The 24,887-nt window shown below is 55.3% G+C and overlaps 1 protein-coding gene across 1 annotated transcript; it reads right to left on the bottom strand.

The window, feature by feature from the left end:
• Window positions 1-265: 265 nt before the first annotated feature.
• On the bottom strand, window positions 266-24,496 carry SFRP1 (secreted frizzled related protein 1). The gene is made up of 3 exons (XM_069800884.1): window positions 23,876-24,496; window positions 17,400-17,477; window positions 266-7,393 (listed from the first exon to the last, which is right to left on the bottom strand). The coding sequence occupies exons 1-3, from the start codon at window positions 24,408-24,410 to the stop codon at window positions 7,071-7,073; spliced, it is 936 nt and encodes a 311-aa protein (XP_069656985.1). The 5' UTR covers window positions 24,411-24,496; the 3' UTR covers window positions 266-7,070.
• Window positions 24,497-24,887: the final 391 nt, after the last annotated feature.

Raw genomic sequence — 24,887 nt, 5'->3', positions numbered from 1 at the left:
CAGCTAGTTGGTGTACAACAGGGATATTTAGTGGGGAACAACTATATCGATGAAATACTCTAATCCAGCAGTCGTAATTTGACATTAGACTTTTCTGTCTCCAACACTGTGGGTCTAAGATTTAAACTTATACATCATCCCTTGCTAGGCAGCAGTGGCAAAATGCTGTGTCTCACAAGGAGACAATGCGCTGGGGCCCTGGGACGTCAGCACCACATGGAATGAGTAATGCAATTGATATGGAAAAGGCAATAATAAAAAGAACTTTCAAAGAAAAAAGGCATTTTATTGAGGGGTTTCTTGTTCCAATCACACAAGAGAGAAAACAGAAGCCATAATGTGTTTATATCAACCACAAGTTTAAAACAAAGTAAAACAATCAAGTACAGATTCCTTCATCAAAATACACTGTGAGAAAAGCAAGCAGCGCTCCGCTCTAATGGGCATTGTGCTTATGCAAGAGGTTCCCACAGGCAGCCAGGTCTTCTTGCTCTGCTCATGTGCTTGTGCCTGTGTCGAGGTGCTTATACAACATCAGCGCTCCTTACCAGGGCCTGTGCACTTCGACACACAGTTATATTTCGAGTATTTGCCCTTCAAGAAATAGTTTGCACGTAGCTTGAGCTGTTCTCTTCACAGCTCCAAAGTAAATGAGGTAAGCAAAGCCCTTAAATCAGAGCAGAGCTCTGCCAAGCACATAACAGCCCCTCCGCCCCTTTTATTCCCGACACCCACCAGTGCATTTGCACGGACTGGAGGTGGTAGGGGAAGCAGGGCTGCTCCCCAAGCCCACGCGAACCGGTTCCCTTGCTGCCCTCTTGGCCCTGCCTGCCTCTGTTGATTGCCTCCCACACGCTGGTCCTGCTTGGCAGCACCTCCCCAGAAGCCCAGGAGCCAAGTACTTTCCCCCAAAGTAAAGCAAAATTGCAAGCCCCAAAGCATTTAGGGACACAGCTGTCCTTTACTCGCTGCCCAGGCTGCCCACGTTGGTTTTGGAAGACAGCCTTCGGGCGAGGATGTGCTCTCTTACCTCAGCTGTGCACGGCACGGATCCCAGGCGAGAGTGGGAACCTGCCTCCCCTCGACCCCCTCGCCACGGCCCGCATCCCGCTGTGCTGCTCGGCAGCCCCAGCCCTTCCCCGCCAGCTCACCCAAGCGCCTTCCTCCCTTTTTGGATGCTTCACTGAAATCAGTGCAGCGCGCCGGGTGCAGCCAGAGAAGGAAAGCCACCGCAATCCCGCTGCACCACGAGCCCGTACCCTGCACAGCCGCGCAGCAGTGACGGCAACGTGCTGAAAGCCGGCGCGTGCCAACTCTCCACACGATAAAGGAATTCTTAACCGTGGGGGTCCCCTTGATCCCAGCCCTGCGCAACCTGCCCCGCGCAGCTCATGTATCCCCCAAACCTCTTCAGAGACCTGGCGAGCGGCAGGCTGCACCGCAAGACAAAGTCTCCCGGTCTCGGCTCCCGCAGCAAGGATGGATCACTGGGGAGTTTGAGGCTTGGCCCATGAAAAGTATCTTCCCTTCCCCATGTCCAGAAAGTTACAGCTGTACAGACATACCAGTGTGCGGCAGGATGCTGTTTCAGGCTCAGGACCACGGGAGGCTCTGGCAGCATCACCCGTTGTCTGTGGACCGGGAGGGCACCCACAGGCACTGTCCATCACCACTGTGTCTATGGCCTCTTGTGAACTCAAGAACCACCAGATTTTGCCCCAACTTCTTATTATTGAAAAGCTATGGCAGTTTTCATTCACTAAACTAAAGCATTAGTGCTGGGCAGAGTGAAGTCCCAATACTTTTCACTGGCATGAAGCCAAAGAGAACAGGACAATAACGAGAAGGGCTGAATGGCCAAAGCTTGCTTTCTGTAAATCATATTGTACTGAAAAGGCAACTGAGCTGAATGCAAGAGCAGAACATGCCAAAAAGCTTGCATGGGGATTTCCCTGGACAGGACCAATAGTCTCGATCTTGCCACCTGTGTGACAAATAATGCTGGTGTCACGCTGTCCTGGTTTGGCTGGGATAGGGTTAATTTTCTTTCTAGCAGCTGATATAGTGTTATGTTTTGGATTTAGTATGAGAATAATGTCGATAACACACTGATGTTTTCCGTTGTTGCTAAGTAGTGTTTAGACTAAGTCAAGGATTTTTCAGCTTCTGATACCCAGCCAGTGAGAAGGCTGGAGGGGCACAAGGAGTTGGGAGGGGACACAGCCAGGACAGCTGACCCAAACTGGCCAAAGGGGTATTCCATACCATGGGATGTCGTGCCTAGTATATAAGCTGGGGGGAGTTGGCTAGAGGGGTGATCACTGCTCGGGAACTAACTGGGCATCAGTTGGTGAGTGGTGAGCAATTGCGTTGTGCATCACTTGTTTTGTACATTCCAATCCTTTTATTAGTATTATCATTTTATTATTACCATTACTATTTTCTTCCTTTCTGTCCTATTAAACTGTTCTTGTCTCAACCCACGAATTTTACTTTTTTTTCCCTGATTCTCTTGCCCATCCCACCGGGTGGGGATGAAGTGAGCGAGCGGCTGCGTGGTGCTTAGTTGCTGGCTGGGGTTAAACCACGACACATGCCCAGAGCATCGCTGCTGTGAGCGGGCAGCACACACACCCCCGCGAGACCACCAACAGCCTCCTGGGGTCTGGCTCACCCCAGCACACCCTCAAACCAGTCACCCTGCAGCAACCCTCAAAAGCACCGACGCAAGTTAGAAAACATCTTTTTATAAAAAGGGGGAATAGGGGAATCACATTGTAATTGATTAACTCAGCAATTTTAGTTAAGTGAATATTGATACATGGAAGAAAAAGCATTAAAAAAAAGGAACTGATATTAGACTTGAAAATAAATGTAAGTCATAACATCAACATCAACTGCTAAAATAATGTAACGTGAACACACCGCTGAAATTTGTTGGTTAAAAAACAAGAGCACTGAACACATTCACAGTATCTAAACTTTTACACACGTCAGAGAGGTGGAAGCTGACACCGATTTTGCAGAGTCAAGCTTGGCACTGCGGGCCTGAATTACACCCGCTGGTGCTGGGGGTTCTCCGGTGCGCTCGGCGGAGCAAACTAAAGCATGGTGGGGGCTTGAGGGGTCCCGGGCAAGCAGCCCCAAGCCAAGGCTGGCTCCTGCCCGTCTGTCGAAGCGTGCCAGCGTGCATCACTGGGCAGACATCCCCGTGTTATCTGTCGCCCTCAACGCATCAACCGCAATTAACTAATTAACGTTTCCTAAAGGAGACAGATGTATTCTGGGGAGCGCGAAACTTGCTGGACATTTTCTCTGAAAGCCTCTTCTCTTGGAAATGGATCTGCTTCTGCTTTGCCAGTGCAGCAGTCACCTCAACACGCAGCGCACGTCCATGCCTCTGCAGGCACCGGGGCCAGGCGATGCACACTGCAAACATCACGCTCTATTTTCTTCCAAACTTACCAGCGTGCACAGGATCTCCTCCTGGTGCTGGTGTTTTGGTACCTCTCTCCTACTGACTCCATGTCCACCTTTCCATGAGGTGGCGATTTCACAGTATCACCCACCAAACCTTCTCGTCGCAACCAAGCTCCCCCTGAAGTGACAGGACAGGGAAAAAGCTCCTATTTCCAGACATTTAGCATGTGCTTGCGCACCAGATTTCTTTTCTAGAGTAAGAGCTGCGTTAGCCTTCATACTGCTAATCGTTTTATCTGTCAGCCTTTAAAAGGTGTAAGAATATTCACAGAAATAAAAAAATCATGCCAGCTACGGTAATGAGAAGCCTCATGCTTTTGTTCACTGCCCAGAGAAGGCTGTTCTCTACAGTGCTGATTTTCACTGGTCTTTTACATTTTCTCAAAACTTCCAAACAGAAAACCAGTCCCTTCTCATCTGCCACACTTTTCTAAATTAACTATATCTAAAATAACATTAAACCAAAATGTAAAGATACCTTAACTGCCTACAACATGATGTTACATCAGATGCATTTCTATTAATGCTGTTATTTTTATCCAAAGCCTCCACATACCAAGAGGGCAAGGGGGAAGCAGAGTGACGACCAGTCAATCTACCCGCTGGATCCACGCAGGAATGGCTGGCAGATCACAGAACAGTTTGGCAAGAGAATGGCGAAGTTATTTTCCAGGTACATGGAAAAGTCCAAAATACCACGTCTGAAATGCAACGTGCCAATCTGCTCGGCAGCTCTGATCAGCTTTTCAAGGACAAACATACAGGGTCAGAAGGGTGTTTGAAGTAACTGATAGAACAACTAGTAACATACAATTATATTATGCTTTAAGTAGGTAATTACAGTGATAAATTGTTCTTCCCACGGGTAGCTCTGAGGTGTGGGGTTTCTTCAGCCCTGGGACACAGTCTGAAGGATTGCACAGTCCTCCCGGGACGTCTGCCACGCATCCCGGTCCAGGGCCGTCGCTCCTCGTGCGCTGCGGGGGCTCCCGGCAGGCTGGGCCAAGTCCGTGAGACGATGCACGAAACGCTTACAAAGAGCAAAATGCATCACTCGTGCTACTAGTTTTTCTGGACTACTTCTGCCGAAAAAAAGCACCAGTGGTGTTATCGAACTCACGTACATTGTTTCATGCTCTGTACTGGAAAGGAAAAGAGCCCGCTGCCCTGCCGGCTTCGCCTGCCTCTGGATCTAGGCTTGCAGGCTCAAGATCCGCTGGTGGAAAGCAGGCTTTCTGAGCAGCAAAGGCTGCCAAGGGCTGAAAAGTGGCTCTAAGCACCTGTGAACTAGTTTGCTCTTCGATTTGATGCTTCCTACTGAAATACATATTTTAAAACTAGTAAATCAACAGCCCGGTACACAGCAGGTTTCTAGAGGTGGCTGGCAGGACACCCAGCAGCAGCCTGGGTGATGGCATGAAAACCCCAGCCCAATTAAAGGTTTAAGCATCTCTCTCGCGCGCACAAGCAATCCCTCTTCCACGTTGCCGCTCGGCTGCGGAAGGAAAGCCGGTGGGGATGGAGGGTCCCTGTCCCGGGCCCTGTGGGGCTTCGCCGGGCGCTGTCACTGTGGGTGCTCCAAGATAACCGGCCCTTCAGCTCAACGTGTCCCGACTCCGGGCCACGACCTGTTTCTGCCAAGGCTGGATTTGTCAGCCTTCCCCATCATTTCACCTCATCAATGTGTGATGTTAAAGCCCATGGTTTATTTATTTCTTTAATTCACTGATAAAGCACATTATCTACAGTGATTAATTTTGCATCAAAGAAACAACACTACTACAAATGGTGGTCTAAGACAACCTAGTGGGACTTTCTACAGAGTTCACGTCCTAAATCCATCTCTCTGTTAGCCGTGAAACATCATTCCCCAGTGCGCCTGGCTTCTTCATGGAATTCTTCTACAATCAAGTCCACGGCTCCGTCCCCACGTGGGGAATAAACAGCACTCCTGAGCTAAAGAATAATGAATTTACCAGCTTTGAGTGGGGTTGGTTTAAACCTCAAAAATGAGGATTTGTTATTTCACTTAACTGCAATACAACACAATTATCTCAGGTCGCAAGATATTCATTCTCTTAGAGTAATCGTGATTGATGAGAATACTGAATGGAAGCAGGATGGTATAATTAATACGGAGCAATACGAGTCTATGGAAAAGAGAACTTGTCCAATTAACTGAATAATGAGTTTCAGCTTGGTCGATAAATGTAATCATTTGGATGCAATATTCTTTTCTTTCATAAACTATTTGACCTCATACTAACATGACATTTTGATTAGGGAAAAAAAACCCCAGAGTGATACAAAGCCAAGTTGTCACACATCAAACAGACAAAAACCTAGAAACTGATAGGTCCCACAGCGACTGCAAAGAGGGAAAGATGGAGACGATGTGTTTCCCGTGGCGCTCCATAGGGACAAGTCCTCGGCCTTCTGCAATCTGGTATTTTGCCAGCAGCCTGAAGAAACTATAAAAATATCACTGGTCAAGTTAGGGGGTGACACAAGCTGGAGGAGCTGGCCGTGAGCTCTCCCCCAACCAGGAGTCCCTGGCCAGCAAACGGTATGCGTTTGCACGTGGCTAAAATGGAATTATACATCTGGGCGCAAGCAGCACCGGCCACGCGTGCACAGGAACTCTGCCATGGGAGGCTGATGCGGGAGGCATGATGAGTGCAGGGGATGCTCAGCTGCACCCTGCTGCAGCCGGGGGTCCGAGCGAGGCCAGAGGCACCGGTGGAGGCAGCCCACCCTCCGCCACTGGCCTCGCGGCCACAGCGGAGCTGCCACACCATCGAACCAGGCAGGGACCCAAGGGACCCAAAGGCTGGAGAAGGAGCAGCACAGCGCCAGGCTCGAGGGGCTCAGCCAGCTCGGCTCGGCACGGCAGAGGCCAGGGCAGGCATCCCGGTGACACGTACCAAGAGATGCTGGTAAGGGATGGCTCCCCGATTCAGCCAAACAAGGTATCACAAGGACCCCAGGGTTAAGGCTTAAACTAAGCAGGTTTAGACTACAATGGTGTGGTTTTTTTACAGTGAGGGCAATTAGCTATTAGGAGGTTTTATCAGAGATTGTAACGGGTTCTCCACTACTCGTTCATTGACTTTTATGGTGAGGATGGGATGTTTTTCTAATTGGCTGGCTCTGGTTCAAACAGGAATTAATTTAGGGCGATCCTGCAGCCATGAACACGGGAGTAACGTGGTCACGAGGGTCCTTTCTGCAAGCGTGTAATCTCTTGACATAACTTCGCACCCCTCTGCTTGCCCTCTTTACCTGATAGCTGCTATTTAAATGAATGTACCTATCTGTACAGCAACAGGTCTTTGGATATTGCGGATGTAAATGGCGTGTGACCTCGGCGACTGTTTGGTGCATGGGCATCACTCTCGCACGCCCAGGCGATCAGGCAAATGCCAGCAGCGGGGAGGTGGGAGGGCTGGGGTTGGCGAGGGAAGCTCCGAGGAGCACGAGGGAGGAGCAGGAGGGCTCGGCTCCAGCATCCCCGCTGCAGAGGAGCGAGACCGAGCCGCCATGCCAGGCTGCGCGAGGTCCAGGCGGCGGCTCTCCCGCCGCCCACCGCATCACTTGAAGACGGACGGAAACGTCGGGCAGTCGGGAGACTTCATCTTCTTCATGAACTTCTTGAACTCTTTGTTCTTCTTGTCCCACTTGTAGATGGCCGTCAACAGGTACTGGGTCTTCACCTGGCGGCCCATGATGAGGAAGTAGTGGCCGAGGTTGTCCAGCTGATGGCAGGGACAGTCAGCCCCGTTCTTCAGGAACAGCACCAGCTTCTTCAGGTTCTTCTTGCGGATGGGCCCCAGCTTCAATGCCTTCCTCTTCCGCGGGACGATCATCTTGTCCCCGTTCTCCTTCTTCACTTCCTTTATGGTCATCTTAAGAGCTGAAAAACAAGCCAGAGAGAGGGGAAAAACAAAACAACTCCTGAGCAGCCTTCGCTGGCACAAAGCCTTTGCTAAGCAAGGTGGGGGGGTGAGGGGGCACCGGCACCCCCACCCCAGGACGGCAGCAGCACCCTGCCCAGCCGCAGACACCCAGCAAACTGCACCACTGCCCCTGCGTCCCCCTGCTCCCCCCTCTGCGGCATCACCCCGGCAATGACTTGGCCCGCTGACCATGACACGAAAACTTTCGTGCCTGAAGCAGAGCCATCCCCGCGCCCAGGAGAGCATCAAGGTAAAACACTGACGTCTCTGTCTCCCTTCCCCTCAGCAAAGCACGACGGGCGCTTTTTATTTGAGAGGGAGACTTGTTCAGCCGGCAATATGCTCTTTGCTAGCAAAACGTTAGCTGAGTAAACAAGGTAATTTCCCGGCTCTAGACGCATGGAGAGACTCTTGAAAGGGCCATTTAAAAGGTCAACTTGGCTTCTCAAGCATTTGTTTGCAGTCACTCCTGGCTCTCTGGTGCCCATGAAACAAGTTTCCAAGCACTGAACATCTCTATATTCGAGCAGTGAAGGCCCCTGGCAAACAGCCGTGTCTACAGGACCCGCGCGCAGGAGGCAGAGCCACACGGAGCAGCCACACGCCTGCACCTTCCCCAGGAGAACAGGAGTTAATCTGATACAACTTCCACGGAAAATATTTCCCTCTTTGGGTTCAGCATTTTCCCGAGTTAATCGCAACCCAAAAAAAAAAAAAAATTAATGTTCCTTTGCCATGACCATGAAGAGGAATTTAGTGTACATGGGAAAAATGATGAAAACATGTTGTACATTAAAGTATCACTTCTGTGCCATTTGGCTCTGCCTCTTTTTTGGGGAAAAGCACATATGGCCAAAAATTACTAACATATTTGCATCATTTGGGAGTTTACTTCAGAGCTGCAGATAAACAGTGCTCGGATAGGTGATTAATTGTCTGCTGTCCCTTCTCATTTGACTCTCGGAGCATGTGCAGCAGACGGCATGCAGAAGCCTCTGGCTCTGGCAGGGAGACGGGTCCCCGCAGCATCGTTCCTTGAAGTCTTGCTCTGCTGGAACTTGTAGCAATGAACACACATTGCTTTCTGGATGGCAGCTCTGCTCACCATTCCAGACATGAATGGCAGTAGGACAGCGTGATGACAATCCTGAGAAGGCAGCAGAGTCTCTCTGTATTACCCTTATGCTCCCAGCCACTGCACTGGCAACAGGAGTAATGGTATTTATCTGCCCGTGTGCCAAAAACGCCTGCTGAGTTTGCCAAAAGCCCTGTCGTGTTATACTGTTACTGTACAAGAAAGTAATCCAGGGCTGGAAACCTAAGTGAAATTTTCATTCCATCTGTTTTCCAAATTCAGGATGTTTAAGAAGCTAAAGAGACTCAAGCTTTAAGGAGCTAAAGACACTGAACTAGATCAATTTGCAACAAATCTGGAAAATGAAGCAAGTCGTTTCCAGGCAGCTCTAAGCTCCATGACATTAACTGGGCAGCAGCAGCAGCATCCCTCAATGTGAGCCTTGATTTCTTTATCCGTTCTGCCTTTGAACTCTTGCACTAAGCACAGTGGTTGCCAGTGCAGGAGGAATGGTATAATATCAGTAACAAGAGACTTTTTCAAAATGGCTTGTTTGCAAATTGCTTTGCTGTGATCACTGCAACTTTAGATCCTTATTGCTAGAGGAAGAAAACAATCTGGCAGCTAGCAGAGGTGCTGTTCTACTCCAAGTATCATAGTCTGTGGAAGACAAAGAGGGTCTGGTAATCCTGTGCTGTGGGAGCTCACAGCTCTCCCTTCCCCGCACAGCATCAGGTATCTGTTGCCAGCGAAGCAAGTTCAGGGAGCATGGGAGCTGCACAGGTGAGCCATAAACCCAGACATGAACTAAAAACTCATCCAAACCTCAATCGTGCAAAGAGCCAAGATCAGGTAACACCAAGGAGGACCAGCAAGAAGGCTGACCAGGGGTGCAAATAGCTTGTGTAGGACTCTGCTCTTCCCAGCGATGATGCCCTTCTTGTCATCGGCAACAGAGGGAATTTGCAGTGCTACGCAGGTAAAATGCAGCCTGGCTCACGGACCACCAACTTTCAGCTGCCTTGCTGTGGACTAAGCAGTCACACGAGTGAAAAACACCAAAAGGCATCATACTCACTGCTCAGTTTTCACCCCTCTGCCAGCAACCTGGCTCCCCAGTCTCCCTTTGCTCCCCTACTTGGGCTGTGTTCCTTAAGCTCAGACCTGCTTTCAGGGAGAGACTCCGGGGCACAAAAGCCACGTTTCACAGCAGTGGGGCCAGAAATGCAGCTCTGGCATTTTCCACGCACATCAGAAAAGCAACGCCTGAGGGCACATTCGTTCCCGGCTGCACACCCAGCTCTGAGAGCACAACACCACGCAGCGGGAGGCAGCCTCTCGGCTTGTGGCTTTCCTAAAACATAAAGGATTTGGCAGGGGGGGTACCATCGTGTGACTTGCCGCTGCTGCAACTCGCCTGGCATCCCCCTGGCCCCGGGAACACCTCCACCCCAGCAGCGGGCAGGCAGAGGAGAAAGGCCTGAGCGGGACAGATTGAGTCTTGGCTCCAGGATCGGATGAGCTGCCAAAGCAAACAGCTTCCTCCCTGGGAGCCCTGGCCTTTCTGCTCCCCCCCCCCCGCACCACACCAAATCTGTCTCAGCGCCGAGCAGAAGAGCCAAAATTGCCTCCGAGACCCCAGGATGCGCTTCCTCGCACAGACAAAATCTTCAGCCGTCACTGCCAGGAGGGAGCTGACCCCAGGAAGAGAGCTGGAGGGTTATTCATAGCATGCAAGTGTGTGCAGCCTTCCCAGCCCTGCAGCCGCAGCCTGCCTGCGCCATGGCTGCGGGACTGCCCCAGCATCAGCTGCAGCATCAACCCACCCCAGCCCACACGCTGCAGCAGCTCTGCGTCGCTGCAGAGAAAGCACGGCAGCCACAAGCCCATCTTCCCCTTCGTTCTCACAGGATACACACACGTTCCAGCACAACCTCTCATCAAACCCGTGCTCCCTCCCTCAACTGCAACCGCACCTCCTCACCTAACGCACTCAACACCTTCCACTTTCACCCAAGCCCCTGTTAATCGAAGTGTCCGCCGTATTCCTGAAGATGCTGGCTGATGCACTCACACGGAAAGGCCCTCGCTCCCTCCACTGCCGGTGCCCATAGACCGACTGCAGCCTCGGGGGCTGTGGAGAGACCATGAACTTTCCTGTGAACAGGAGCACCGGTGGGACCAGGGGCCAATTCCCGGTCATACCACAAGAGAGGTGATGGCAGAGGAGCCCCGTTCTCCGCCGTCCCAGCTGCAGCCAGGACCACCCATAAAACCCGGGAGGCCCTTTCCAGCCAGGCATTGTCTCAGCTCTGCTTGCAACATTGCCAGCACTGCCGAGACACAGTGCTGGATCTGGCGCAGCATGGTGACGGGACTGCAGCCCCTGAGTGCTGGGGCGGGAGGTGAGCAGCATCCCCAGGGATGCTCCACACCCCTCTGGGACATCCATTCCCACAGGGACGACCCTCCCCGTCATGTGGGATTGGCCAAGCGGGAGGGTCTCCCCTCCTCTCCCCTCAGCCTGTACGGCTGACGGCATTCAGAGCAGAGGGGGACTCCTCCACAGGGAGAGGTTCTACTTTTCGTGCCGTACGTGGTCCCAAAACATCCTCCCTGTGAGTGCTGCCAGTACGTCTGCTTGCAGGCAAGTCATGGCAGGAGACCTCTAGCGCAAGCCAGCGTCCAGCCACCCACTTCAAAGGCTCTTCCCAGAAAACACAGAAGTGAAAGCATTACTCAGGCTGGGAGGGAAAAAACAAAACACAACAAAGGCAGATTTCAGGACTTAATTTGGGACTCAACAGCTCTCAGCCATGTTGTGTTTACAACAGCAGAAATCCTCCCGGGGTGCTAAACCCACACTTGCCCTTGCTCAGCTCCCATGTCAAGAAGCTGATGTCTGCCCAGGCATGAGCCACTTGTCAGCATTTTGCCACGGCCAGGAAAGCCAGCACCAAACGCCCAGCATAGGCACGGACCCTCTCACCAGACCCTGCCCACCGCCACAGCGAGGTGCCAGCACGAGAATTAGACATAGCTGCACCACCCTTGAACAGCGCAGAGACTCCTGCAAGAGACTGCACGCACCAGCCAGCAGCTACAACCAGCTTTCCCTCAGCATCCTTGCTCCCAACGCCACACCGCAGCATCAACCAGTCCTTCCTTCTCCCAAGGCGTCATCCAGCAGGACCACACCACCAGCAACCATCAGACTTGGGAAGAGAAGGCCAGCATGGGCAGCCTTTTCCCCACCAAGGTCCTCCTCTCCTGCAGACTGAAGCCGCCTTGCGCTTCCCTCTGGATTGCTCCAACTCTGGGATGCCCAGAGAGGACATGCGAGAGGGACAGCAGCGGCTCCGGATCCGCAGCTGCCCCATCACCAGCCACAGCTCCCATTAGCAGAGGGTCAGACCCCAGCCTGGGGTGATGCTCCCCCATTAGACCAAGCCACGAATTTGGCCCCAACTACAAACGGCTCCTATCAGATGGTAGCATAGCTCTGCTATCTCTAACACAGAGAGAGTAGGGAGGGCTGGAAATGGAAAAATGTCTTTTTTTATTTCTACTAATATGAAACAGGGTATATGAAAGTGTTTGCTCACTTGGAGTGAAATTACTCTTGGCAGCAGCAGCTCCAAGAGCAGCAAAGGCCCCGCAGAGCTGGTTGGGGTCCAGCCTGACAAAGCACAACTCACGTTTCATCACTTGAAACAATTCTTATCGATGTCGCTACAGCTCCAGCTTTCCAGTCCCACACCCAGCATGGGGAAAGAGGAAACACAGTCTCCCAGGCAAACCGGGAGCACCGCATTAGTACCGCCTGAGAGCAAAGCACCCTCCTTCCCCGACACCAGCACCAGGGCTCGGGCACCCTCTCCACGTCTCTGAGGACTGCGCTGTACCGGGGCGGCCACAGGCTGAGACTCACGAGCCCCTGCACCCTGCTCACCGTCCACCACCACACACCCCCACCATGACTGTGCCCCCCACAGGCACCTCTGACCCGTCTTTTCCAGCATGCAGGAGCCTGGGACTGGGACGTGGTCTCTGCTGTTCTCCTGCCTGCACAGACAGGGGCCCCACTGCAGCACCTCAGGGGCAGGGAAGGGAACGTGAGAGAAGGGAAAGCTCTGCTGTTCCTTCAGCCTCATTGCTCCTTCCTTTAGAAATCACTCAGAAGGAGGAAACCTGCCAGAAGACACATTAGGGCTGTAACAGGAGAAGGCTGCAGGCAAGGAGCTGTCAGTCACCGGACAAAATAAACAGCATGTATTGATTGTACTGCAGTCTCCAGTGCAGCGAGAGCCCGTTCAGCAGGATCCCCTCAGACCCCAGAGAAAGGGCAGAAACAATAAATAAAATCACCAAGAGAAACAGAGAGAGGAATGAACTCCAGGGCCAGCCCAGCCTGCACAAGGAGGAAGAAATAAACCCTGGCTGCAGCCCAGGGAGGCTGGGGGAGGCAGCTGGGGGGGCACGGGAGAGCGATCTCACGCTTCGTCTTGCATCCATCGCTGCCCCCAGCGCACCAGAGCTGCACCAAAATCTAAACTGCAATCAGCTCACGCGTACCTGGCCCAGCACCCCGAGCTGGTCCGTGCCCCAGACAAGGGTCCCCGCACTGCTCGCTGACACCCTCGGCTCTGTGCTCCCGCAGCCCCGCTCCAAGCCGCGGGCGATGCTTCTGCTGCCTGCTCCCAGCCTTGGCACCCAGGCAGGCAGATGTGGAGCAGCACTCACACACGGCCAAAGGCGCGACAGGACCTTGCCATGCACCGCAGGGACGGGGGACTGCTGCTAGGGCAACCAAACCAGCAGCAAAACAGGTGCGATGCTGGGATGCTGGGTCAAAAACGTTCCCCCTTTCCTGGGGGCACTTGGCTGGTGCTTCCAAGGGGAGGGCTAGGGTGGAGAAGAGAGGAGGCAGCTCCTGTACGCTGCTGAAATAAAGGAGAAGCTAATCTCCGAGTGCCTCCGGCAGTGCCGACCCAGGTCCCCTCTGCCTACAGGCAGGACGGCCACAGCAGCAGGCAGGCAGCGCCTACTGCTTCGCCAGCGTTACGGGAGCACGCACACCGCTCCCACTGCGCGGCTATCGCATGGTGAGCCCCGGCCAGAGCCGTGTGGACAGCAAGACATGCTGCCCCCCCAAAGCCATCGTCCTCTCAGAGGAGCTGCCAAGCTGCTGGCAGCCCAGCAGGGAGTGGAGCTGCCTCAAACCAGCATCCAGGAGCCCACATTCACCACTGCTCATACAAATGCAAACCCAGAGTCCTGCTGGCCCACAAAGCTGGCGGTCTCCTGGCACCACTCCGAGCCCCAGCATCTTGTCCAAGGCCCTCTCCCGGGCCAGGGAAGAAAGGTCCCTTTTCTTTACAGTCTTCCTGTGTTCACAGCTGGATGCAGCTCTCTTCCTTCTCTGTTCTCGAGACCAACATCACTCCCAGGGCTGTTACACAGCCACCTCCCACCCTGGCATGGCCACGCATCAGTGGCGGGCAACGTGCTCCTCGCATCTTGTCTGTAACGAGCCACTGGGATGTAGGTGAAACCCAAAGTCATGTTACTGCAGGAATCAGTGCAGGACCCACCAACAGTTGCCCGGTGCAGCACACGTTAGTTTAAACATTTATTGTACGTGTCTGGCTTTGATGAGGATCTGTAACCTGTCAGCTGCCAGTGTTTACCTTGGTGGATGTGCATGAGAAATCTCAGTCTGAAGGGCTGAGAGTTTATTTTAGTGCCAGATAAACAGCTCTCCTTGAGAAATCACCCCATGACAGTAACCACCCAAGACTAAACAAAGATCCAAGGGCCATGCACTGTGCTTTGAGAAAATTTCCTGAAGTCACTATCTCCTCTGCTGGCTGCTCTCCACAGCAGAGACATCCCCAGGAGCACCCTGCTCTGCCTTCCCTTGTAGATCACAGGTAAGACCTGCATCGCATCTCTTCCCTTGCTCCAGCTCCCCAGCTGGCTACTGACTGTGCACATCTGGAGGCAGTGCTACACGCACCCAGGACCCTCCTGGATGGGGCGGAAAAACACAATGACAGAAGGAAGAAAACACCAAAGGCAGCTGTGTGAGCTTCCCACCATGATTGAGTCTGGTGACAGGGAGGAACAGGGGAATCAAGGTATATCCAAGACACAACCAGCTTTCCACTGCGAAGACAGAGTGATGGTTCACACGTGAGTGATGGTTCACTGTGTCCTGCTCAGCTGCCTTTGGACTTCTCTATAATAGGGAGGTCATCTTGTTTTCAAATGAAAAACCTCTTTCTGAGACAAAAAGAGAAAGCAGGAGTGGGAAGGAGGAGGAATGGGAGCAACCTCAGCATCAGCAAGAGCTCTGACATGTTTAAAAAGTTACATGTTGGAGTTGTGCTGATCCACAGAACAAAGAATGATCCCAAATTCCTTGCAATGGTCAGAAAAACCATCAGACTCTGATCTGGCAGAGAAAACAAATGACTTTATACAAGGCTGGAAAAATATGGTGATCTAGGCGAGTCAGGTGGACATGCCGATGCAGTTACGATACTTGACATTACAACTAAAGCGATCTCAAGGGCTCACACAAGCCGCTTCAAATCTAGCTGTGTTCGTGCGAGCTGCTGTCACCTGGATGTGGGCACAGGGCACTCAGTGACACCACCGAGCTCCCCGACAGAGCAGATAGGGCCACCTTCAGCCCCTTCAGCAGAGCGGAGCTCCTCTCGGCGAGCCAAGCCTGCAGAGCTGGCTCCCGTTTCTCTCCCTCCCTGCTGGGACACAGCATGGCTGGCCTGGGAATGGGGACCCATCCTCACCACTCCAAACCACAGCAGGAGGAAGGCTCCTGTGAAAACCTTCACAACCATTTTGGATTGATTGGGGGTAGGCACGGGGACTGAGGTCTCCTCTACTTGCTGCTCTTCTGCTGCTCGCGGTGCACGGTAACACTATATCTGGCCACTTGCCGCAGCCCTACCCAGGGAGCTGCCTGCCAAGAAATATTTCCATCCTCTGGACGCTGTCACCACAAAATTTCCCAATAACTAACTTACTCTGTGGGCAAGTCAATGTCTCAAGCCGCTCCACCGAGGCTGTGAATACTTCTGGTTTGGCCTCTGCTCCCCGTTGTGTAACTGTCCCAGAGCACGGGGAGGATATTTAGCGGCAGAGGCTGATGACAAGCATGCGGTTAAACTTGTATTTCCCTTCCCAGCACTTGCCCACCAGCGGGACACCACCTCGGCTTGCTCCTCGCACGCCTCCAGGGAGGCAACAGGTATTGCAGCAACCCGCCAGTGCCCCCCGCTCCTTCTCCAGGATAGCGGTCCCCAATCCCAGAGTGCCTGTACCGGGGCGATGCCTCCGTGCCACCGCCAACCTGGGCACATGGTCCCTGCCCAAACCAGGTGCGCTGGTCCCAGAGGCCACCAGCTGGGAAGCTCCCTCCAGTCTCTCCCCATGGGTGCAGTGGGGCAGGGACAGCTCCTGCTCATCTCTCATCTCACGCCTGCCTGGGGCATAGCTCAGGGTGCTCGGGCTCACCCACGTCTGAGCACTCAGCCCAAGTCGGGTGAACAGCACATCCCGCTCCCCAGCCAGGCTGCCGCACCAAATTTGCATGCCCGTTACCTGACTCAGCTAGAAGTACCCGGCATTCCTGGGAAACTATTACATGGGTGTTCCTGTCGATGCTTTTCCCTGTTAGAAAAAGTCTGCACTGAACTTAGGACTTCTGGCATACCAAATCTGCAGGAGAGTTGAGAATTCATTTCCAGCAGAAAGGGTAATACGCCAGCATGCAGAGCAGGTTTGGGTTTGCATAGTGCGCTCTGGCACAGGGCACATTCAAGTGCTAATCCCCGAGGAATGCACACCTTGTTCAATATGCCTTTAATAACCTTCCGGGCAAGTTACATACACCAGCAAGGATGTCAAAACCAGTTAATTCTGGGTTTGATCTGAGAAAGCTAATATTTCTCCCTGCGATACTTTTTTTTTAAATGAAGTTCTGTTTACCTATGATTGTCTGACTCACTTACTCAGTCATAATATATTTAGGACACAGCTTTCAAGTAGCTCTGCATTTTTTAAGCTCACTGCTTGGCCCTAGCTAGACAAGGACTGGCTTTGGGTTTTTACACCTAGACTTGACAAGAGCAGCATAACTCTGCTGAAAAGAAACCCAGCGGTACAAGCAGTCTGGGGGAAGGAGGAAGCTGCTTTGCCCCTTCATGACTGCAAGCAGAGTAAGAGTCCATGCTACACATCATTCCTGCAAGCACGCAAAGCACGGGAACACCAGGCTTAAGTTACGAGCCCCACCAAGCTCACCAAAGAACAGGCACTGCCACTTCTGCCCCAGCCTCAGACTCCAGACCAACACCATCTGGTTCTCTGCTCGCAGCGGGGCCTCACCGCCTGCAGCACCGCTGCTTCGGCGGGTGATCCCACGTGTGGGGGCCTCGTCCCCGGGCGGCATGTCGCCAGGCGGGCAGGAGAGATGCTCAGCACTGCAGCCAGGGTGATGCAGGAGTGCAGGTACTGCCACCAGGACCCCGCTGTCCCGGTCCTGGCTGTCCCGGTACCTGGGTGTGCTTGGCTGCAGGAGCTGGACATGTCCCGGACACATCCCGGACACGTCCAGTCCAGTCCCGTCCCATCCCAGCGGCCGCCTCTGCGCACCGACACTGACATCTAGAGGCACGCTCGCCTCGGGGAAGGACTGCGGCTGCCCGCAGGCGACGCGGCCACACCAGCCACACCGCTGGCCACACCGCTCTCAGGGCAGGCAGGAAAACACAGTGGTCCAGGATCTGGCCCACACAGGAGCCACACTGCCCTTGTGCCCCCCAGGGAAGTCCCCCCGTGCTCCCAGCACCCCTCCTTACCAAACTCGCTGGCACACAGGTGCTCCACGATGGCCTCCGACTTCATCTCGTTGTCGCAAGGGGGACACACGGTTGTTCCTGGCAAAAGGAGAGAAGAGGTGGTGAGGAGCCGGCTCAAGAAGCACCACAGAGCCGGGCTGCTCAGGCTGTCAGACCTCTGCCCTCGAGGGGAGCATGCCCCCAGGCACCCTGCCATGGGGGTCCCAGGTCCCTGCCCCGTGGGACGACACCCTGCCAGGGGTCAGGAGCCGTCCACCAGCTCGCAGGGCAGTGCTGGCTGTGGGCAGCCTCCTGCCAGCCCCACTGCAGTGCTGCCAGCAGCCCCAAGGCCAGGCACGGGCAGGGGCAGGCAGCTGCCAAGAGCAAGAGGACAGTGCTGGCAAGGAGAGGGGTTTTCAGGGCCAGGCACTCAGCTGAGGGGAGCCACTCGCCATGGGGCATGGCCCACAGCCCACTGACGTTCCCTCCGCGCGGCAGGCCAAGGTGGGCATGTGGTGCCCAAAGCCCGGCATGGCAGGAGGACGGTGCCCAGGGGATGGCTTGCGCACCGAGGGGCTGCCCCAGCCAGAAGCCACCACGGAGCCAGGCAGGCAAGTTCGGGACTGGTATGACCCAGCTCACAGGGGACCACCTCACAGGCTGCCCGTGCATCGCATGGCAAGCCCCTCTCCTGCCTCCCTCCCACCCTGCCCCGGGGCGGCACTGGTTGGTGATGGACCTGCACAGCTCTCACATGCGCCTCCCCCCCCCGCCCCGTCTCCAGAAGCCCCTCCAGCGCAACCCCAAGAGCAGACATCTTATCTTTTTGGAGTTTTTTTGCCTGCGGGGCAGCCTCGTGGCTCCAGCAGAGGAGAGCCAGCTCTGCTCACCAGCCACTGACAGCGGCCAACATCCTCCTCTTGGGGAACACCAGCCCAGGAGATTTCATCGGGATCCATCCTGGGAGGAAAGCTCACTTCACCCAGAGAATAAAAATCTGTTTCCATGTTCCCATCTCCAGCCGGAGCAGAGACCACCCAGCAGCACAGACGCAGATTTGTGCTACTGGCGGATGAATTTACTGAGCTGGGAGATGCTGCTTCTGTTCCTGGTCCAGCAGAACGGAGGGCTCTTTCCCACACAAGGGAGTTATTCTCGGGGACGGCACTGCAGTGAAACATCTGCCGGTCCCTGCGTGCAGACAGAATGCTCGCCCCAGCCCTCAGCCAGACCGGCAAAATGCACTGCGTTGCTGGACAGAAAAAACAGAGACGTCTCCCAGCAAGAGGGGTGCAGAGCCAGAACGGCTGGTGAGGGAGGCATGGCCACGACCCGTGCCGACCACAGAGTTGAGTCTCCTCAGTCACAGATGCCCCACAGGGTTTCAGGCGAGACATTTGTTTTCTGTGGCTTGTTCTTCCCCTCTCACCCCCCCAAATCTGTTCTGTGCCAAATGCTAATTCCTGGGGTCATGCACCATGTCTTTATTAATCACACATGCAGAGCAACTGGCCTTCCAATCGTCCCGACGTGCAAGTCACAAGGCAACCTTCACAGCACCCAACAGTCGACTTAACAGTCCCACTCCTGGTACCTCGGTACCCATGAGAGCTGCCCATCATCTGGGTAACTTCCTTTTCCAAAACCCTAACATGCAATTGTCACTTTTACTGTCTTAACTTAGAGTGACACAGGCAGAAGCCAGCCTTCGGGGATGCGATGAGGTCTCCAACACTATTTTTAAAATCAGCAGTCAGAATATTTCCATCCAGGCTGCACATTTAATGAGGTCATGATGAGGGAGAGGGGATGCTCGTAGGAGGGTGACAGCCCCAGCGGTCTGTCTCTGCTGCAGTGCCAAGAGTTAGTTACTGCGCTGGGGACCACCCTCAGGAACGAGGTGCCATGCATTAGCTCATCTCCAACCAACCCAATGTGCAAAGCACTTCAATGTGCCTCAGCAGCCAAAGTGCACGCTAGGAGACTGGCCGAGCCTATGCGGGCCAGACAAACAATGTGAAAGCCACCGCTGTGTCCAGCCTACGAGCTTTCCAGGCAAACAAAGGAAAAAAAACAAACCCAAAAATGGAAAATAAGAGTCATTGTTCCTTGTTTTAGCTGCGCTAAGGCAGCCCCCGGGACTGCTCCAGCACACCCATGGTGGCAGGGACCCTCGTCTCGCTACGGCAAGGGCCCAGAGCCAGCAGCCATCCCACGCGGGCTGGAGCCACTGCAGCCGCCCTGGGCAGCTCCTTCTGCGGGGCAGCACGTCCGTCCCCTTCCCACCAGCAACACAGCGCACGTCTGCCAGCCACGTCCTGCCAGCCCTCTCGCCACGGAGAGGACATTCCCCTGTGGCTCTGCTGACGCCCCAGGCAGGGCAAGCGCTGCCAGGCGTGCAGCGCAGCACGAGCAGCGGCCTCGCCCGCACACGCATCCCACTGCCAGGCTGCCGAATCCCTGTGCTGGGGTAAAGCCCCCGGCATGCTACCCCATGGTGGGAGGACCCCAATGGCCTGGCAAGCGGGCACCCAGTGCTTGCTCCAGTGCCAGGCAGCTCCACGTGCAGGGAGCATCCTCCAGCCCTGCCTCCTGCAGCCCCATTGCAGCACGGACGTGCCTGAGACTATCCCATGCTGAGGGGAAGGGAAATGCTCCTCTCCTATGGGATACCCCATCACGCCAAGGTCAGGAACACAAGTACCAGGGGCCTGACCAGCTCCCGCACAGCTCTGTGCCCCAGGAAAACTGCTGCTTCATGGAGCCACAGCTATCCCAAAACTGCCTGCCCTCCCGAGGCATCATGGCCAACGTCCTCCAGCCCACAGCGCTGCCCAGCACCTCACCTTCCCCTTCCCACACGATCCCAGGCTGAAGGAGCCAACAAGAAGCCCAGCCATGATTCGGTTCCTCCCGCCTCAGGCGGTCCCCACTGTGGCGGTCCAGCGGCAGCCATGCCGGCACATGCCGGGCCAGACTGCACCCCGCAGCACCCCGCCACGGCTCGCAGTATCGGGCACAGTCACCCGTCTCCTAACCTGCCGCAGTTCAGCTGGGACCCATCTTCTGCAGTTGACAACTCTACTCCAAGCACAAGCTTAGCCTGCTTCCAGCTCGCTTTTTCCCTGCTGACCATTTTCTAATGCTTGGCTTTAGAGCCAGCTTACTCCAGGGGCAGGAGAAGGAATGTGTAATGCTATATTAATCTGCAACTCCCCTGATGCATCCTGTGGGCCTGCAGGCTTTACCGCCTCGTGCTTAAGGAGAAAGGAATTCAGCAGGTCAGCTCTTTGAGAGGCAGAAACAAATTCCAATTTCGAGGTGTTAATGGGGAAAAATACTGAAAGGGCTCGTTCTTACTAGTGCCCAAAGAAAAGGGGGGACACTGCTGGGTTCTGACCCTCTTTGAATCAACAGGAAACACACCCCAGTGCCCGAGACCTAAGGGGCTCCAGGAGCTGGTGCTAGCCAAAAATGCACAGAAACTGCGGACAGGGTCTCCCGTGGCAGAGCCCCAGGCAGAGGGAAGGATCCGGGATGTTCGGGGGCAAGGGCTGAACCACAGCAGCACAAGCGTGCTCACCAAGAGGGACCCCTCGTCTGCACGAGGTGGCAGTGCCAGCAGCCGATGGACAAAGCGCCGTGCACCTCGCCGGGTCTGGCCCCTGCCGTCACTGGAGACCACTCGTGGATCTTCTCCAGAGCGCGGGAACAGGAGCGCCAGCACTGGAGACCTCGCCGCGTTGGTTTACGTTACGGCAGTGGTCACAATTAACTTTAAGTTTGCTCTGTTCACTCTAAGCTGTTTGGGGCAAGAGCATCCCAGCACACGGCATAAGCGGCACGCGGATCTTCACCAACCAAAGGTTATTCGTAGAAGAACACACGCCAGATCCCTCTGCCACAAACCAGTGTTAACGCCATGAAAGCTGGTGCACCTAAGGGCAGCAGGTCCAGCCCAGCAGATTACTGAGGAGCCTGGCCTTCTCACCTTGAAGAAGCGTTTTCTAGCAAGATTGCTCATCCCCTCACAGGAAAGTGCCCCAGCCAGTGCAATGGGCACAGGGAGCTCGGCCTGACACCTCTGGAGCTGCTGCGGCTCAGATACAGCACATGCAAGGGTTTCCTCTTGAAACACTTTTAAGCAGCTGGGGGATGTGAAGATGGCTGCTTATACTTTTCCACTGAATGCTGAAGAGAGTTCACATTTGCACAACAATTTTAAAGACTTACTTTCCATAAACATCCTTGCAAACAAATTGCTCATTTAAAAGCGCTTGGGACATAAGTTTTGCAAAGCCATTTAGCAGACAGTGGTTTATCTGAGTGGCTGTAATACTTCCTTGCAATACTCACCCAGCTCCGATTTACAGTTCGCTCAAAGAACAAGTTCATAAACCCTAAAGTTTGTGCAGAATGAGGCCTCTCTGCACCCCAAACAGGATCACCAATAGGTGCACAAAGGACTCAAACCTGAGCTGCTGTAATTCCTTGTAATAAAGTCAATTTAGCGATGCCTGTGAACAACAGCAAGGTGCCCAAATACTGTTCTGATGGGCACGTTAGCAGCACCAAAAGAAAGCAGTAACATCCCACCCCAATACTGCTCTCAAGACAGGTCTGAAAGGTGATCAGAAAGTTAGTTGTTAAACTACACAAGGGAAAACTTAGCAGATGCTGCTCATCTAGAAGACTGTTCCCAGGTCTTGGGTCATTAATGTCTCTAAAATGAATGACCTGCAAACAGCTCAAACTCTGTTTCGGACCTTGGAAGGGGCAGCTCTACAGCAAGCAGCTCAGACCCAGCTGCCCCAGGAGCATTCTTGGCTGCAAGTCCCTGGGGAATAAAAGCGACCTTTGTACCCGCAACACAGGATGCAACTGCGGTCTTGACCAAGGGTCTAGGTTCACACAGGACAGATGACTTTAGAGCCTTCCTGGAAAACAAAGAGCTTCCTCCAGCAATCACATCAGTAAGCTCATGCCACAGCGAGGAAGCCAGAGTGACTGCACTGCCGTCGGTGCTGCCTAGGGAGAGGCTGGGTGCCTGGGAGCAAGAGCAACCAAACCTCACCCCCCGGCACGGGCACACACTTCACACCCCACCTGCCTCTGGATGCCACTGCCGAGACACAACAGAGGTTCCCTGTACAGCGCCGGCGGGTGTCGAGCTCAGGTGTCCCTCCCTGCCGACCCCCTGCAGCAACTGTCCCATCCTGCTCAAGCCATCGCTCTCCGCTGCCCTCCATGTGCCCCCACGCTGGCGTCTGGGAACACCCCCAGAGTGTCACCCCTCTGCTGCAGGATGCACTCCCTTCCTCCCTGTAACTGAAGGGCTCCCTGAAGCAGGAGTCCCGCTGGGATGAGCGGGAGAAAACACTGCACAGTCCCCGGCAGGCTGGGCGGGGGCTCCCAGTCAAGCACAACATAAAGCCTTTGTCTGTAAAGGTAACTGCACACCAGCGGCCACTGTACAGGGCGACCTTCCCTCCAGATGAGCTCCGGACACAGCACAGAAGCCACGGCTCAGCCCCATGCACAGCTCCCCTGTCCCCGAGTTCCTCCCGAGTGCCTGCACTATCCCACTGTGTAATCAGGAGCACCCATCCCTTTCAATGAAGCTCCGTACACAGGAAAGCGTTGCAGTCTTCTACAGCCCTCTGCCTTCTCCCTCTACAAATATCCCTCCTGCCAGCCTTTCAAAGTACTCTGATGCAGAATACTGAAGCAACACCAGGATACTTATTGATTTCAAAAGTTCTCAGCAACAAGCTGGACTTATTGTAACTTGCACAAACAAGCCAGTGTGGCACCAGACAGACCTGTCGCACGTAATGGAAACAAACAAGAACCACGTCCGTTTTGCCCAGTTGTTTCTTGATAAGTCTCTTGCCCCCTTGCCAGCACACAGCTCACCTGAGAGGGCAGGGCTAGATTTCCACTGCACGCTCAGCCACCGGCTGCTCAGCCTCTCGCCCCAGGACTGCTTGGGAAACAGGGTACCCCACCAGGATTACCGTCACTGTTTACTCCAGTCAGGCAGCCCTTTCTGCTGTGGGGGACTACGCGTCCTATTGCTGCCAAGAACAGCCCTGCCGGAGTCGGGCTTGGGAGAGAAACTGCTGCCAGGGTGGTGCAGCACCTGGAGGATGGAGGGTCGGAGCCCTGGTCCATCAGAGGCTGAAGCCCAGCCCTGGTGCCAGTGCGGGGATCGGAGCAGTCACGCACCCGCCATGCCCCAACACCGTCTGCCCCCAGGCTCGGCTTCAGGACAGAGGCGAGGAGCTGGCAGGGCGTCCTGCCTTCCTCAGGACAGGAGTACTTGCAGAGCGCTCGGAGGCTGGAGGAGGACTGCTGCCAAGAAGCAAAGTTCAGGTGAGCCTCCTCCTGCTGCAAGACCCTCTTCGGTGCCACACGGCCCCTCCTGGGCTAACACCTGCCCCATCAGCTCGGACAAAAGCTCCAGGAGCAGGGCTGCAGCCCCGCTCACGCCTTACCTTTGGGCCTGGAGACCTCGGTGGCGTTGGGAGCCGTCATGGCGATGCAGACGTCGTCCTGGGGAAACTGGTCGCACTTGAGCATCTCGGGCCAGAAGAAACCAAAGAACTGCATGACGGGCTCGCAGGAGTCGCGCACGGCCTCGCAGAGCCAGCGGCACGGGTAGACCGGCCGGTCCAGGCAGACGGGGGCAAAAAGGGAGCAGAGGAAGACCTGGGTGCCCATGTGGCAGTTCTTGTTGAGCAGCGGCACCCAGCTGCTCGCCTGGTGCTTCACCTCGGCCATGGTCTCGTGGTCCAGCAGGTTGGGCAGCACCATCTTGTCGTAGCCCACGCTGTGGCAGAGCCGCAGGTCGGCGGGGATGGCCACGCACTGGTGGGGCTTGGCGTAGAAGCGCCCACCCGGGTAAGGGCCCAGGTCGGACTGGTAGCTCACGTAGTCGTACTCGCTGGCCCCGCCGCACGCCAACAGCCCGGCGGCCAGCGACACCAGCGCCCGCAGCCCGGCCCCGCGGGGCCCCCGCACGCTGCCCATCGCCTCACCCGCCGACGGTGGCCCCGACGGAGCCGCCCGCCCCCCCGGGGGCCCTTCCCGCTGCCCCTCGCTCGATGCCCGCTGCCGGCGGATCCCCCCCAACCCACCCACCCACCCCGGCCCCCGCGTCGGGCGCCGGCGGCAGCCGCCGAGCCGAGCCGAGCCGAGCCGAGCCGAGCCGAGCCGCCCGCTCCCTCAGGCTCAGCCTCCGCCGCCCCGGCCCCGGCCCCGGTCTGGCCCCGCCGCGCCGCGCCGCGGGTTTGTGAGCCCCCCGGCAGCCAATCAGGGAAGCGCCGCCCGCCGCGCGCTCGCCCGCCGGTGTCAATCAACCGCGCCGGGAGCCAATCCTGACTAAACCCGGCCCCGACGGCCCCGCCCCGCTCCGCCCGGGCGGGCCCCGACGGCGCCGCGCCTCAGCGGCCGGCCGGCAGCTCCGCGCCCCCCCCCCGCCTCCCCGGGGTCGGCCCGGTACGGGCG

The sequence above is a fragment of the Haliaeetus albicilla genome, chromosome 13, assembly GCF_947461875.1.
Source record: "Haliaeetus albicilla chromosome 13, bHalAlb1.1, whole genome shotgun sequence".
NCBI classification, from domain to species: domain Eukaryota; kingdom Metazoa; phylum Chordata; class Aves; order Accipitriformes; family Accipitridae; genus Haliaeetus; species Haliaeetus albicilla.
Note: the sequence above shows the minus strand (reverse complement) of the source record. Positions and strands in the feature narration are given on the sequence as shown.

Coding starts and splice junctions, on each gene's coding strand:
- SFRP1 (XM_069800884.1), bottom strand. CDS start 24,410: ATGGGCAGCGTGCGGGGGCCCCGCGGGGCCGGGCTGCGGGCGCTGGTG. Junction 17,478..23,875: donor CGAGGTCTCCAGGCCCAAAG/GTAAGGCGTGAG, acceptor TCCTTTTGCCAG/GAACAACCGTGTGTCCCCCT. Junction 7,394..17,399: donor CCTGTGTGCCAGCGAGTTTG/GTAAGGAGGGGT, acceptor CTTGTTTTTCAG/CTCTTAAGATGACCATAAAG.